The sequence below is a fragment of the Adiantum capillus-veneris genome, chromosome 25, assembly GCF_014529385.1.
Source record: "Adiantum capillus-veneris isolate H3 chromosome 25, ASM1452938v2, whole genome shotgun sequence".
Classification (NCBI taxonomy): domain Eukaryota; kingdom Viridiplantae; phylum Streptophyta; class Polypodiopsida; order Polypodiales; family Pteridaceae; genus Adiantum; species Adiantum capillus-veneris.
Window position 1 is genome coordinate 52,645,245 of NC_140955.1, and position 17,399 is coordinate 52,662,643.

Consider the following 17,399-nt stretch of genomic DNA (forward strand, 5'->3'; position numbering starts at 1 on the left):
GTAGAGAAGATGAGCATGCATTGAAGCTTGGCTCTTGGTTGGATTTGCATCCACATGCCAAGAGAGTGTTGATGTAGGCTTCTATCTCACAAGCTTGGAGTAGGTGATGAGCTCTCCATTAAAGCTTGGGAGGAGATAGAGTATTTTCCCTTCACACATGGTCAAGTGTGAGAGTGTGTGTGACAATGCCAAGCAAAAATCAGCCCCCCCCCTCTCTTGGGCGAGCCCTAGCTGCTAAGTAAGTCTGGCTTTTGCCTCATTGGACCTCCCCAGGTCAAGCCAATAGGGATTAAGCAGCATAAGTGATAGCCTTCTGACATGTGTCCCTCTTTCCCCTTTTGTGAGAGCTTTAGGTAATTAAATAATTAAACTAAACTCTCATTGGACCCCTTTGCCTCCTGGCCAATAGGAATCAGGCAAGCCATGGGGCTCCTGAATGCTCATTGGACCCCTTGGGAGACTGCCCAATAGTCTTCTAGGACACTTAATTCTTATTGGTTTCTTTTATTAAATGTTTTTAAATTAATTAAGCTAGATTTACTCTAGCTTAATTCTCATTGGTCCACTTCAAGGGTCTTCCAATAGGAATTGGGCACACCTTGTGGGCATCTGGCCTAGGGAGCTGACATGTGTCCCTCATTCCCTTTGTGTAAAGGGAGCCTGTGTGTGTGTGTGTGGCTTTCTCTCTCATCCCCTAGCTTTGGGGCTCGCCCCCTCCCATGTAGGGATGTAAAAAGACTTTTTGGTCACACACTAAGCATCCAATTTTCCCTAGGGTTGACCTTTGGACACAACCTTTGAATTTTGGAACCTTAGCATTTTGGAAGTCTTAATGGGCTGAACCTTAGGGTCTTTTTAGCCCGTTGTTTCACATGGCTCTTTTGCAGATGGCCCCCCCTTTGGATCCCTATTTTCCCTCCTTTGGATCCCTACTGTGGCCGGTCTGCTAACTTAACCAATATTCTAGCTTTTTCTCCCTTGGCACTTCCCCACATTAAATGATCAGTTTAATATGAGAAAATCATTTAGGAGAATTAGATATTGATTATTATGACAAGAACACTCTACACAAGTGAATTGTCATGAATAACTTCACCTGCAAAGAATGAGTTTCTCATTGATAGCCTTGATACCAGCAAGGGTAGTGTCCATGTCATCTTCCTCTTCCATAATCTTTGACTCCAGCTCTTCACAAAACAATACAATTTTAGCCTCATTGCGGCTTGCATAAATATCGGCCAAACTATCCCAAGACTGTTTGATAATTTGCTGAGAAAATTTGAGGAGTAATAGTGCACTTCATAGATAATGACATCAATGCATGAGCTTACACATCTCTAGCATCCCAATGAGATTGCTCACTTGTAGACAAAACAACTCTAACAACATCAAAAGTGCTAGAATTTCATTGTGTGTGTGTGTGTGTGTGTGTGTGTGAGAGAGAGAGAGAGAGAGAGAGAGAGAGAGTTTAAACGCAAATCCCACTTTCCTTTCAACATTAAGGAAAGTGGGGCTTAGCCAATTGGCTGTGATAGTGCATATAATTGACAAGGGGATAGGCTCAAGCAAATAAGGATGAGTATGCTTTGCTTTTCTAGCAAAGCTTGAGGCAATATGGGTGGTATAATGTGCAAAGCGTGGCCTGTCGGATTCCTCCAAAATCAAAATTCAATGATGTGTGTGTGTGTGTGTGTGTGTGTGTGTGCATGCGCGCGCACATGTGTGTGTGTGGGTGGGAGAGAGAGAGAGAGAGAGAGAGAGAGAGAGAGAGAGAGAGAGAGAGAGAGAGAGAGAGAGAGAGAGATTAAAAGGAAATCTCAATTTCCTTGCAACATTAAGGAAAGTGGGATTTTGAAAACAATGCAAACTTTTGAAACTAAGAGAAATAATACGAGAGGTTGATTTCAGTGACATGTCATCGTGTTATACAACCATTTTTTGGGACCAAACGTATTATACGGCCATTAAACGTGTATAATACGTTTTATTGTTTTCGTATAATGCGACTTACCTCTTTACCAAACTACACAAGGCCATATATTAAGTTTGCAGTCTCATAGGGCAGCAGATTTATGCATAGCCCAAGGTCTAAGCATTGGCATGCTGTCAAACGGATCTTTCACTACTTGATGGGCACTTTACATCTTGGGTTGTTTTATCCCAAGGGGGATCATTGCCACCAGATTTACATACTTTTTCATATTGAGATGACACGCAAGTGTCCACAAATGGTTTCTGTTTCATGCTCGACCGCTCATGCATATCATGGTTGAGCAAGAAGCAACATAGTGTGGCCACTTCCAGTTGTGAGGCTGAGTACAAGGCAGTCTTTACATCTATGATTGAGTGTGTATGGCTCAGACGCATTATGTTTGATTTGGGTGTTGGATAGGACACTGCCAACATCATCTACACTGACAGTCAGAGCACATTGGCAATTGCTAGGAACCCAGTTTTTCATGCTTGCACAAAGAACATTGAGGTGCATTATCACTATGCCAGGGAGAGACTCTCAGCAGAAGAGATCAGCTTGGCTTATGCGCCAACGCAGGACAACCTCGTAAATCTTTTCACAAAGGCATTGTCTAGTGAGAAGTTTGAAGCTTTTCGCAAAGCTTTGGGCTTAATTCCCTTTGTGGATTGATCATGTCCTCCGAGCATGGCACTTCTCTATACTTTATGTGCCAACTCTCGTTCACCGCACCACACCTTGGAGGGATTTGTTACCATATACATGTGGTAGTGATGTGTGTGAACACACTTAGGACCGTCAGGGCATTGTTTCCTCACTAGGAGGTTTTTCCCCCTGTGCATTGTATATACGCTCTTTACTGTAGGGCCAACAAATATTTTTTGTGAAACTACGTCCCACACACAATAACCCATCTCATCACTTTAACCATAGCTAATGAAAATGCACTTTGTATACGTTGGCTCTGGCTCCTTTCGAATGTCCTTGAGTACATGAACAAACACCTCATAACCAAAGACTCTTGAATGATCATATGATGGCAAGGTCATATTTACTTTGTAGCCAAGAGATTTATCCATAACCACAAGCATAGTCACATCCGCATATACATGCTAATATTCTGACAAGGCTGATGGAATCGTACCACATGTTCATCAAAAGGGGTAAATAGATGCAAAGAAGTCACTTAATTAATGTACAAGAGGGTTTTCTTCTATTGATTTTAAGACAAAATTCATAAGTTTCTTAAGCAAAAGGGGTGATTTCATTCCCAAAGAATTATATAAGTGGGAAGAGGTTTTTGATTACTCCTGGAATGCACAAGATATAGAGGTAAGGCCCTCATGTGCATGATGAAAGAGCAAGAAGTTCACCAATGTTGAGAACACATTGGCAAGCGCTGAAACCCCCTATCCTAAAGTGCATTATCTTTTTGCTGAATTTTTTGAGGAAGACACGAGTTCATCATATGTATCAACATAAAACCGCCCTGCTAATCGTTTCAGAAGGTCTTTGCCTTGCAAAATGTTCACCATTTTGCAAAAGTTTGGGTTTACTCTTCTTTATGGAGTAATTATGAAGGAAAATTTGTGATCAATTATGGTTGTGATGTGTGTGACCACACTAAGCATCATCACCACACTTTTTTTCTTCTCTAGAAGATGCTTATCTATATAAATTTGGTTTTTTGTGTTGTGCTCTTTACTTCTTCCTTAGGCTAACATCCCTCTTTCCACCCAAGATCCAATTTCCCTTTAACCAGAATGGCCAACAATCCACGAGAAATAAGAGTGACCCATGAGCGAGGGTCACCCTAATCCCACATCATGATTTATGCAATATCAATTATGAACTATGAAGACAGCTGCAATTATCCTCCTTAAATGGAAATAGCATCTTGGCTTCAAGAAAAGAGAATGTATGCCACAAGCACCGTATGCCCCATGAACAATCAATCAAAGGCTTCAAGCACATATCACATACATACATTAGCTAGCTTTGCACTCCAAAGATGCTTGACCCTTGGAAATTAGTATGGAAGGTGCTCTCCTATAAGTATCATTTCAAAGACTCTCTCTCTCTCTCTCTCTCTCTCTCTCTCTCTCTCTCTGTATATACATATATATATATATATATAAAAGAAAAAGATTAATGAACAAAAACGCGCTATAACCATATCCTGACAAGAAGGCCTTACAAGTGGAAGAATAGAACATGTGCCATAAAATAAATAAATAAATTATATATATAGTATATATAATATATATAGTGTGTGTGTACGGTGGAACTACCCTTGTGATACAATTACAAAATATTTAATAAGAATTATCAAAAAAGGAATTTCTTAACAAATTAATTAGTAGGTCATAGAAAAAATAACTTCTACATATGTTTTAATTTTTTCAGCCAGGCCCTGAAGAATCATGAAATTGTGAAAAATCAGGCCAGCTACCGCCCGAGGCATGCATAAGGCCATCCCCATTGAAGAGATTCTCTGATATGAATTGCCACTCATAACTAGAAATAGAGCTAGCTATATCCTCTTTTTCACCCTTAATACTGGCATGATTGGCATTACTGCCCATCATCATGACCCTGTCAGAAGTGGACACATTGCCATTGTCGCAATTCGAACCTGCAACCGCTTCCATGCCAATCAAACTCTGAGAGCAGCTAGCATCAATGTAGCCCCCAGCATTGTACCTGCTTTTTGCACCAGCCTCCTCTCTTGAGCTTGCTGAATATGGCTGGTTGCAGCTTGTACCCAAGCTTGACATGCCATAGCTTGCATAAAATTGTGGGTGTGCTCTGCATAAGCCTGCACCATCATAGAAATGCTGCAGTAGGCGAGGTTCTGCTGCCCCCAATCCCATACTGGCAGCACAACTCTCATTGCTTGCATAATCAATAGTAGAACACTCGCTTCCAGAGCTTGTTCTGGGCAAATGAACCACCGTAGGTCGATGAGACGGGAGCAAATTCGGAGCGGCGAAATTCGCAGGTAGACCTGAAACAACAGAGGAATTAACAGTGGTGATGGAACTACCCATTGCACTTGGTGATGCTACTTGTGCTGGAGAAGGGGGTTTGCCCTCATGATGCTGGTGTTGGGTGGACTCGTCACGAGACACCAACGCTGCTGCCTCGGCCTCGGCAGCGAATTTGAGTTTGGATCTCTTGTTCTTACGCAGACCGCCACCAACAGGGACATTGCGCAGAACGCCGCCAGCGGTCCAATATCGCTTGCAGTTCTTACAGAAATACCGAGGCTGGGAGAGGCTATAATTGTTGTAATAGCAGAATTTGGTGTCGGAGGAAGTGCAGCGGGGGCATTTGAGGATGTGTGGGGGGTGGGGGGCTTTGGCGAGGCGCCGAGGTTCGCCGGATGCGAGCTGTGAAGCCGGAGGTGCAGCAGGGGTGGATGGGGGTTGATCAATATTGAAGGAGCTGGAGCAAAAAGCTAGAATTTCACTGGCAGAAGCAATGTTGGAAAGATCGATGAGAGGGCCGGGGCAGGGAGCAACTGGAGCAGGAGATGAGGATCTCATGTAAACACCTTGCCCCTGCAAAACCAATATGGAAGACAAGCTCATGGTCAGTTTCCTCCCATGTCTTTACTATGGAGCCACCTTGAAAAAATGTGCTTTATTTTAACAGTGGAACTTGGATATTTTTTCTATCTTGAAACTTACAGCAAAACATTTTGACAAATTTTTAAACATACTGGCCAACCAAGTAATTGAGGCCTCACAATATGATTGCTTCTGTGAATGGATGACGAGGTCTCTCATCAAAAGCTCCCTATATCGTGCATTCAAGAGATTATTAATAATACCCTAATATACATGTTATATTTACATTGTGGGCCTATTTTAAAAACCCCACCCCATAAAATTATACATTTTGAACTATTAATGACCCTCTTTGTTTAACTCACGTGATATGACACACATTTTGAAAAGTGACCTCCCTGAGGATTCAACTCCTGGGGTGGTATGCTCAACAAACATTAAAAGAAAATAAGGATAGCTTGCGTTAGCACACATGCTACATCACTCTATATACCTTCATAAGGTAAAAAAAAGACTAAACTTACAAATTATAACCTAGATACAATATATAAGCTAGCATTAGCATATCTTGCATCCTCCTTCACATCTGACATGCATAGCCAATTAGAGACATGCTCCAATAGGAAATCGTATCCACCTCCAATTTAGAGAAAAAAAAATGGAATACGATGGGAATCTTTCTTGTATGTCAATTTGTAACTTGCTAAAAATTGTATCGTAATTAGGCCTTGACTATCTCTAATGTCTTGAAAAGTGAATTTTCTCAGACAACGCATCAATATTAAAAGTACCAATCTTGGTATCGTTTAATTTGTATTTTCATGGTGAATCTAAAGCAATTTTCATCTTGATATCATTTAATTTATCTTCGTATCATTTAATTTGTCTTTTTATAGTGAATCTAAAGCAATTCTAAAGTTGCAATAGTAACTAGATTTGCAACATGTCCTAGAGCTAAATGGTTCTAAGTCATGCTCTGGCATCATTTTTTAATGTTTTTGTGTCTTCCGAATGCACATGTGTTTAATCCTTGTTATAAGAAACACCTTGGTCAAAGAAGAGAGAGTGGACGCTGAATTTGGGTGGTATGATTGGCACTTCTACATGTATAGTGCCCCAAAATGAGTATTGGTATATATTTGAATGAATCCAAACAAAAAGCCCAAGTTAATTTTTTTAAACAGTGCAAGTTGTAGAATGGAGATACAACTATTATCTCTTGATGAATTGAGGAATATTAAAGTTGTTCTCCATTTGATGGAGGATCAACGTACCAAAGGGATCCACGAGATTCAATTACACCTTTGACTAATATAGTAGCAATAAAAGTGTGCAACAATGCCTTGCTACAATTGTGCCTCAGAGTTCCTAGTGGTGACTACGATGCCTAGTGTACCAACACAAGAAGATTTAGAAATTTTCTAATGTAGGAAAATGGAGTCTTCTCTAGTGTTTTTCATACAATAAATAACATCATGAGCTTTTGGTCGAGAGGCATCGCATACCTAGCTAGGTACGATAGGGGGCAAGGGACCCGCCGGCCCGGTGGCTAGCTAGGTACGATTGGGGGCAGGGGACCACCCGGCCCCCCATCGGGCCGCGGTCCCCTGCCCCCAATCGTACCTAGCTAGGTATGCGGTGCCTCCCTCACAGAAGCTCATGATGTTGACGAAAGTCACAATGTGGGAATCATTGTGAGAATTTGTCCAAAACTTCTTGTGCAAGTTGTGTCTAGTACCAAGATGGGCTTACATCAGTGAATCTCCCAATTAGAGATAATGTTAGGCAACAAATTATACTCTCATTGCGGATCAATGGGCATTTATTACATGTCTTTTTGGCTAGGCTATCCTCGTTAAACTCGAGAGATAACCAACTTTAGCTTGGTGTAATTGTAATGCAAGCTAGCTAATGTGGCGCCTACTCTGTAGGCATTACAAAGGGTACCAACATCAGCACCCATCTATAGTCTTAAGACCCCCCTTATAGCATGCAAGACTCTGAGAGACAGAAATAAAAAATTGCATGCACATACTTATGGAGAGCTTGGAGAGCAGCTTACTATCATGGATGGATGGGCAGCTGGTTATGGCCGGAGGCCGGTGATGCCAGGCATGATGGGTGCATACAACCACCGATTCTCCACCGAGCAATGGACCGATTCAGCTCCTTCTACACAATTAAAACAGAGAGCAGCAGAGCTAATTAGTTAGAATACATGTAAGAGACAACTATGGGTAGCTCATTGAAGTGGGTAAAGGGAGTCATTACCTGGAAAGCCACTCTCAGAAGCTCATAGGAGTAGGAGAAGCTCAAGCTCTCTCTCTCTCAAGATCAGGGGAAGCTCTCTCTCTCTCTCTCTCAATCTCTCTCTCTCCTCTCTCTCTCTCTAGCCAAGCATACACGCAGACAATACTAACGCTTCTATGCCGCTCTCTTCTTCCCTTCTTCTGTCGGCAACTGCAAATCACGGGCGCTTTGTCGAGCAACAAAGAGCCTGGATTTTCAAATTTAAAAAAGAAAAACAAAATATATAAAAATCTAGAATTGAAGAGCACCCCGACACCACACGCACTTTTGTCGTCCAGATAGACCCTTTCCTGCCTTCTCAACCGTTCGATCTCTTCACCATCTTGCGGTTCTACCTTCCCCACGTCGCCTCTTACCCCATAGATTATGACACTCTATGAAAAGCTAAGGAGATACAATTATGTGTCAATGGAAGGTTTGCAACTTGGAACGTCTAGAAACCTTCCATTGGAAGTTTCCACTTGAGGCTTCTTGTTGCCATAATTGCATCGCTATTGGACCACCACCAACAACCCCCCCCCCCCCCCCCCCCCCCCCCCCAAAGCCAACGTAATTATTGCTATCATTTTTCGATCTCATGTTGTCATTTTTTGATCCCAAACACGAGTAGGAGGTACCAACTGAAACAAAAATCGAAAAATATCGAGAGTCTTCAAAAATGCTCTCGCGATTTCAAGGTGAGTACGCAGGTGCATGGTAAGATGGGTCGCCTACAAACGGGAATGACGGTTGAGTCTGCTGCTTGGCCATATTGGTTTATGGCAATGCGAAAACGGTGCCAGAATCGGGTGTAGACAGTTAACCACCGGCAAGCTGCGCGGGGCGGGGCGGGGCCCATACCTTGTTTTTTTTAATTGGAGAGATGTGTCCAGCATTGAGCACAGAAGTCAAGTTACCAAAGTGGTTTACATCGATTTCAAAGATGTCGTCGCTGTGTAGGTGTTGATCGACTCCCATGCAAAAATGCTTTTAGAACGTGAAAAGCCTTCAACCAAGGAAGGGAGTAAAGATATTGGGGGTGGAAGCATCTTGGTCAGTAATGAATAGATCTCAAGACTTGCCACTAGGGATGTAGTCAATATTCTTGGTGGGATTCAAATTCAAGCTCATATATTGGCAGCTAGTATGTGACCTGCCGCGCGGTACTGCGGTCATAAAATTTTAAAAGAAGAGTCGCAAAACCATGGGTTCTCCAAGGGCTTTGTGGTTCTAAAAGCGAAGGCAAGGCCCCATGGCCTAGGTGTCCCTAACGTCATGGATTAGCAACAAGTGTAGAAAGCCGACTTTAGGTCGTGGTCACACGAGGCTCAGTTAAAAGTAAGTTGGGCGGATAACTAAGCCTCTTGAGTGAAGCAGCTCAGTTCTACTACGCCAAGGATCTTGTAAGTATGCCAAAATTGGGATAGTTGCAAAGGCCTATCGCCTATACCTTTTTTTTTTTGCTTTCTTTAAGCTTGCGCATGTTGACGACGTTGTCAACTTATCTGCACCTCTTTGAGAGAGAGAGAGAGAGAGAGAGAGAGAGAGAGAGAGAGAGAGAGAGAGAATAGGTACACGAACATGGCAGTTGTAGCACATGCAAAGCAGACGTTTTGTCGCGAGGCGTATCTACGACCAACTACCGCCAGGTGGCAGCAGCGCAGGTTCAGTTTTGGCTCAATCTTTTTGCGCGACCATGGAGTAGGCTCATTAATCATTGAATTTCTCAAAATAATGCATAGTAGGCACAATTATCAATTATTGATAACTATGCCTTGCGTGACCACCACCTTAAAGGTGTGGCTTGTTCTATGTAATGTTGCTTATGTAGTACAATGAGGTTGGGCCAGCCAAGGAGTGTTTTGTATGTTGACCACATTCCGTGTGTGTGTGTGTGTGTGTGTGTGTGTGTGTGAGAGAGAGAGAGAGAGAGAGAGAGAGAGAGAGAGAGAGATATGAGAGATTTAAACTCTCATAATCTGTTATTTGCTATTCTCTCTCTCTCTCTCTCTCTCTCTCTCTCTCTCTCTCTCTCACACACACACACACACACACACACACACACACCTGGGGGTTTCATCGTTCAGTACTCCCCTATATAACGTGCGTTCGCGTAGGGTATTAAAAAAGCCCCTCTGTTAACATGTCTGAATGAATAAAATGATCCCTTATTTTAGAATTTTTTTTTCCAAAATTGAATTTAAAAACCCTTTATTTTAATGTATCTCTTAAATTGCCTAAACGGTGGCTAGCTAGGTACGATTGGGGGCAGGGGACCACCGGCCCCCCATCGGGCCGGCGGTCCCCTGCCCCCAATCGTACCTAGCTAGGTATGCGGTGCCTCCCTCACAGAAGCTCATGATGTTGACGAAAGTCACAATGTGGGAATCATTGTGAGAATTTGTCCAAAACTTCTTGTGCAAGTTGTGTCTAGTACCAAGATGGGCTTACATCAGTGAATCTCCCAATTAGAGATAATGTTAGGCAACAAATTATACTCTCATTGCGGATCAATGGGCATTTATTACATGTCTTTTTGGCTAGGCTATCCTCGTTAAACTCGAGAGATAACCAACTTTAGCTTGGTGTAATTGTAATGCAAGCTAGCTAATGTGGCGCCTACTCTGTAGGCATTACAAAGGGTACCAACATCAGCACCCATCTATAGTCTTAAGACCCCCTTATAGCATGCAAGACTCTGAGAGACAGAAATAAAAAATTGCATGCACATACTTATGGAGAGCTTGGAGAGCAGCTTACTATCATGGATGGATGGGCAGCTGGTTATGGCCGGAGGCCGGTGATGCCAGGCATGATGGGTGCATACAACCACCGATTCTCCACCGAGCAATGGACCGATTCAGCTCCTTCTACACAATTAAAACAGAGAGCAGCAGAGCTAATTAGTTAGAATACATGTAAGAGACAACTATGGGTAGCTCATTGAAGTGGGTAAAGGGAGTCATTACCTGGAAAGCCACTCTCAGAAGCTCATAGGAGTAGGAGAAGCTCAAGCTCTCTCTCTCTCAAGATCAGGGGAAGCTCTCTCTCTCTCTCTCTCTCTCTCTCTCTCTCTCTCTCTAGCCAAGCATACACGCAGACAATACTAACGCTTCTATGCCGCTCTCTTCTTCCCTTCTTCTGTCGGCAACTGCAAATCACGGGCGCTTTGTCGAGCAACAAAGAGCCTGGATTTTCAAATTTAAAAAAGAAAAACAAAATATATAAAAATCTAGAATTGAAGAGCACCCCGACACCACACGCACTTTTGTCGTCCAGATAGACCCTTTCCTGCCTTCTCAACCGTTCGATCTCTTCACCATCTTGCGGTTCTACCTTCCCCACGTCGCCTTACTTACCCATAGATTATGACACTCTATGAAAAGCTAAGGAGATACAATTATGTGTCAATGGAAGGTTTGCAACTTGGAACGTCTAGAAACCTTCCATTGGAAGTTTCCACTTGAGGCTTCTTGTTGCCATAATTGCATCGCTATTGGACCACCACCAACAACCCCCCCCCCCCCCCCCCCCCCCCCCCCCCCCCCCCCAAAGCCAACGTAATTATTGCTATCATTTTTCGATCTCATGTTGTCATTTTTTGATCCCAAACACGAGTAGGAGGTACCAACTGAAACAAAAATCGAAAAATATCGAGAGTCTTCAAAAATGCTCTCGCGATTTCAAGGTGAGTACGCAGGTGCATGGTAAGATGGGTCGCCTACAAACGGGAATGACGGTTGAGTCTGCTGCTTGGCCATATTGGTTTATGGCAATGCGAAAAACGGTGCCAGAATCGGGTGTAGACAGTTAACCACCGGCAAGCTGCGCGGGGCGGGGCGGGGCCCATACCTTGTTTTTTTTAATTGGAGAGATGTGTCCAGCATTGAGCACAGAAGTCAAGTTACCAAAGTGGTTTACATCGATTTCAAAGATGTCGTCGCTGTGTAGGTGAAAATGCTTTTAGTACGTGAAAAGCCTTCAACCAAGGAAAGGGAGGTAAAGATATTGGGGGTGGAAGCATCTTGGTCAGTAATGAATAGATCTCAAGACTTGCCACTAGGGATGTAGTCAATATTCTTGGTGGGATTCAAATTCAAGCTCATATATTGGCAGCTAGTATGTGACCTGCCGCGCGGTACTGCGGTCATAAAATTTTAAAAGAAGAGTCGCAAAACCATGGGTTCTCCAAGGGCTTTGTGGTTCTAAAAGCGAAGGCAAGGCCCCATGGCCTAGGTGTCCCTAACGTCATGGATTAGCAACAAGTGTAGAAAGCCGACTTTAGGTCGTGGTCACACGAGGCTCAGTTAAAAGTAAGTTGGGCGGATAACTAAGCCTCTTGAGTGAAGCAGCTCAGTTCTACTACGCCAAGGATCTTGTAAGTATGCCAAAATTGGGATAGTTGCAAAGGCCTATCGCCTATACCTTTTTTTTTTGCTTTCTTTAAGCTTGCGCATGTTGACGACGTTGTCAACTTATCTGCACCTCTTTGAGAGAGAGAGAGAGGGAGAGGAGAGAGAGAGAGAGAGAGAGAGAGAGAGAGAATAGGTACACGAACATGGCAGTTGTAGCACATGCAAAGCAGACGTTTTGTCGCGAGGCGTATCTACGACCAACTACCGCCAGGTGGCAGCAGCGCAGGTTCAGTTTTGGCTCAATCTTTTTGCGCGACCATGGAGTAGGCTCATTAATCATTGAATTTCTCAAAATAATGCATAGTAGGCACAATTATCAATTATTGATAACTATGCCTTGCGTGACCACCACCTTAAAGGTGTGGCTTGTTCTATGTAATGTTGCTTATGTAGTACAATGAGGTTGGGCCAGCCAAGGAGTGTTTTGTATGTTGACCACATTCCGTGTGTGTGTGTGTGTGTGTGTGTGTGTGTGAGAGAGAGAGAGAGAGAGAGAGAGAGAGAGAGAGAGAGAGAGAGAGAGAGAGAGAGATATGAGAGATTTAAACTCTCATAATCTGTTATTTGCTATTCTCTCTCTCTCTCTCTCTCTCTCTCTCTCTCTCTCTCACACACACACACACACACACACACACACACACACACCTGGGGGTTTCATCGTTCAGTACTCCCCTATATAACGTGCGTTCGCGTAGGGTATTAAAAAAGCCCCTCTGTTAACATGTCTGAATGAATAAAATGATCCCTTATTTTAGAATTTTTTTTTCCAAAATTGAATTTAAAAACCCTTTATTTTAATGTATCTCTTAAATTGCCTAAAATTTTTGCATTTTAAAACCCCTCATTTCAAACTCACATTATACATTAACATGATTACATAGTGCACCCCCCGAGACACACACACACACACACACACACACACACACACACCCCAAACGGGCCATGTTTTGGTATCCAAGTAAGCTTTTCATGGTGTGTATCATGTCAATGCCAAGGGACTACTGCATTCTATTTTCCTATGCTCTCATTTTACCGGCGGAAGAAAAACATCTGTGCAAATCTGTCACCGCCTAGTGTGAACAGTGTGGAGGAGGAACAATGAAAAAGTGATGGGGGCTGAGAGAGGCCATCAACTCTTCCGAGGGGGGGGTGGGGGGTCGGAAGAAAAATGGAGGGCTTGGAGGAAGAGTGCCTTAACTCCAACCAATCAAATTTTGACATGGAGCATTGACGTCCCTGTGCATTTCTCTTCCGCTGCCTAGTCTGAACCGGCCCTAAGAACCACTATGAAACTCGCCAACTATGTTGTTTAATAGTAAACAAAGAAGATGTGCAAGAGAAAAGGGTATTTTTAAAGGGTTGCATGCTCTTACTATATTGTCAATATCTATGAATAGCATATTGTTTTATATGACTCATATCTCAATGGTAGAGTTTAGCTTTCTACTCTTTTTTAGCTATGCAATAAAAATGATCCCTCGTGAAACATCCAGATTTTAGATTCCCACTAGCTTATCTGATTCATGAATGTTATTCCAATGCCAAGAATATTCTAAACCTTCCTCACATTATGTACATCTTGATCTCAATATATTAGCTTTGATAAGCAACAAACACAAACTTTATCAACTTGCCACCATTTCGCCTTTGTGAATTTTTCTTTGCCACCATCCATTTGATGGATTGTACTCAATCTTTATGGATATATGGACATGCACATCCACGCTTTGCTAAAATTTTGTCCATTTTGATTATAAGTTAAACTTTTGCAAACCTACTTTGCCATATTTTTTCTCTCTTATGCCTGCATCAAAATGTATTGGCCTCACTATTGGCTTGAATATGTTACCATGCCTCACATGGACCCCTTACATATTTTCATAACCGATAGCGACATCCTTCTTATTCTTTCACATATTGACATAGTGCCATACCAGGTATTTTTTTGGTTAGCTCCCTACCTTACCTAATCCCCTATCCCTTTTACTCAGTTCCCTTTTATACATACACGAGCTTACTATTATCTTTGAGTTATCTTCCCCTTTATTGAGATAGTACCTACATGTAGGCACCAAATTTGGTTTTTCACTTAAATATTCAGCTCATAGTCCTTAGTTTGTAAACAATTCCAAGCTCTTCAAAAGACACATCAGATCCCAACAAAGTCTAAACTCGCTCTTCGTTACATGAGTTTTTTCTTTTAGGGTTTTCTATACCAACAGGACCTATTCTTTCTGTCGTGGTAACACATAGACACTTGCCTATCTTGTTTCCACTTTTAAGGAGGTGTCTATTTTCTTGGAAAGATAGCATAACTAATTTCATTTTCCTTGTGAACTAAATAGCTTCCACAATATTTCTATATCCAAACCCTTGAGCTTACACATTCCAATGGAAGATATGTTGTGAATATGTGGGAAGGACCTCCTCCACACCTAACGTCCATCGTGTAGCTGAGCAAGGGGGTGAAGAGCAGCCACCGATGACACCACTTGTGTGGCAGGGAGATGAGAAATAAAAGGCCGAAAACCATAGTCGCAAGGCCAATCTCGCCGCATGTAGAGGAGAAGCGCTAAAAGGGAACTAACATAGCTGCCATGAGGGTTAGACGTGAGTGCTCTCTCTCTGTCTCCCTTTCTTTCTTTCTCTCTCTCTCTCTCACACACACACACACACACACACACACACACACACACACACACACACACACACACACACACGTGAGAGTTGTGGCCATCAAGTTGGGACCACGAGCCCTAGACTTGTGGCGTTGTAGTTCTAACTTCTCTCGCAAGCCAATTTTCCAACCTCGTACTCCCTAGCTAGTAGTGGAATGGGAATAACAAAGATAGCCATCTCAATTGTCGATGCCTCTGAGGTTCTACATTCTTGAAAAAAGTGGTGCTTCACCCACACGTGCGTGAGAGAGAGAGAGAGAGAGAGAGAGAGAGAGAGAGAGAGCACTTTTTGATGCGTGGAAGGCTTCAATGCTCGAGGATTTCTCAAGCTCAATAAAGAAGTAGTATAGATATCAGAGGTATTCGTGCATTTGCATGTGTAGTGTCAGGCAGATCGTCATGTATATACACCTGCACTATAGCTTCCTCAAGAATCTTGGAGTCTTGGATTTTAACATGCTTCTTAAGTTCCAGGGTTAACCCATGGATGAACCTATGCACTTGCTAAAAGGTGTCTAAACTCTCTAGCTTGAGAATCACATCACGATAGTGCGAGATATACTCCAACAGTGTCTTATGTTGATGCATGGAGCACTTGTCTATGCAAACTAATTTTTATCTGCTTTATTTGTGGGAAAATTTTCTGTTTTGAACACATCCTCAAAGGCTACCCATTTCTATGGTATGATGCCCTTCTCCTTGAGTGACATCAACTAGTTATAGGCCTTACCCTCTAGTGTTAGACTTGTTTGCAGTGTCTTGACTACATTTGAAGTGTGTCAAGATTGTGAATACATCCCATTTGCTCAAGAATATATTTATAATATCTTTGTTGCACTCCTTTTCCTCTCCTTTAAAAATTAGTGGCTTGGTATTCTTTAACAAGTCATCCACCTCTTTTTGAGAGAGAAGGTATAACCCCTCCAAATTGGAGCCTTGCTCCTGTAGACCAGGGGTGTTCCCGCTAGGCACGAGGGTTGCAAAAACCCTAGTCTGCTTATTAACTTGGCCCGTGGTTAACTGCTACATGAATTTCACAAGAATATCAAATATCTTAGTGACATTCGCATTCAACTATGCAAAATTGGACTCTAAAATAGTGATACCTGTTTGCAATGCCCTAAAGTCTTGGATGTCAAGCAATTTAATGATATCATCTCTCCATGAGATTGGCCGACCGCGGGGCTACAGTAGGCGAAACTAGGGTGGCAAGGTTCTCAAAATCAAAATTATGTTGCATGTCAACATCCGAATCCATGGCGTAATGTGTTGTGCTAGCAATAGAAAATGAGTACCATGTGGAAAAGAGTAACGGCCGGTGACCAACCACAAAAGAAATCATTGTCGATCTCGAACACCAGAAGGCACCGTCCACCTGAAAAGATTGCCAAAAATCTTTGAAAAGTGTTGAAATTGATAGTGTCAAATCCAGTGAAAAAAAGTCTTCAATTTGAATGTGGCAAGAAGATCTTGCTCTCTATGTATGGCCGGCTTGAAGTGAGCACCAAACTTTGTTGAGAAAGAGAGAGAAACAAATTTAGAAAAAATTTGTTGACTTTTTTTAGATGTCAATTTTTTTTGCAACAACTCCGTCGATGTCAAGTACCATTCTTTGCAAACCTTTGCCAAAAACCCTCTACTATGCACAATATTCACCAATTATGAGAGAGGGTGTGCCCGTGTGGGACCTGGGCATGCTCTCTTATTGATTTTAAGGTCAAAAGCGGTCCTCCCCTTGGGCGGCCGTATTTGAACAAAAAGCTCCCAACTTTAATCTATGGCAGGTCGTCTATATAATGTTGAAAGGCAGGGATGGGGTGGGTGTCTCTATGGTTCTTCATGCAAGCTACTCTAGAAATGGGAAGTGCTCCTCATGGAAGTGTAACCTAGTAGAGAGAGAGAGAGAGAGAGAGAGAGAGAGAGAGAGAGAGAGAGAGAGATCTTCCCAGCAGGTCAACTATGCCTCTACCTCCCCTATAAACGGTCATTTTTGTGTGCTTCTCGACAGACCCCTAATTCATCTTCTCCACCATGGCTCAAGTCATGCAATCTTTTCCTAAGAATAGATCATGCCCCGATTTCCCAAAATAGCTATGATACCAATGTGAGACTAGAGAGTCTAAATCCTACCTCACCTCCTAGCCTCTTGCATTTATATAGGCAAACCCTTGAGCTCAGTTCAAACTGGACCATGGCCTCTAAACCCTTGGCCAGACAATCTTAGACCATGCAGATCTAAGAGAGTAAGAAATCATGTTCAAAGATTGAAATATGCTAGTTATGTGGCTCGTCATTGTGTGTATATGGCAATAATCACAAAGGAGGCACAAGCCGCTTGTTTTAAGGATGCTTTTAAAGATGCAAAATGGAGGCAAGCTATGGATGAGGAGATAGCTATCCTTGATGCAAATGGAAAATGGGAGCTCGTTCCATTACCAGAGGGAAAGAAGCCAATTGGATGTAAGTGGTATAA

General features: G+C 42.6%; 1 protein-coding gene across 5 annotated transcripts; it reads right to left on the bottom strand.

Moving 5' to 3' along the window:
• Nucleotides 1-4,273: 4,273 nt before the first annotated feature.
• On the bottom strand, nt 4,274-11,164 carry LOC147424885 (uncharacterized). Of its 5 annotated transcripts, none has more exons than XM_086499565.1 (4): nt 10,803-11,164; nt 10,594-10,700; nt 7,607-7,716; nt 4,274-5,535 (listed from the first exon to the last, which is right to left on the bottom strand). In XM_086499565.1, the coding sequence occupies exons 3-4, from the start codon at nt 7,610-7,612 to the stop codon at nt 4,375-4,377; spliced, it is 1,167 nt and encodes a 388-aa protein (XP_086355691.1). In that variant the 5' UTR covers nt 7,613-7,716; nt 10,594-10,700; nt 10,803-11,164; the 3' UTR covers nt 4,274-4,374. The 5 variants fall into 5 exon arrangements, with proteins under 5 accessions (XP_086355691.1, XP_086355693.1, XP_086355689.1 ...); XM_086499567.1 differs by having other exon boundaries at nt 7,607-7,713; nt 10,594-10,703; XM_086499563.1 differs by having other exon boundaries at nt 10,594-10,703.
• Nucleotides 11,165-17,399: the final 6,235 nt, after the last annotated feature.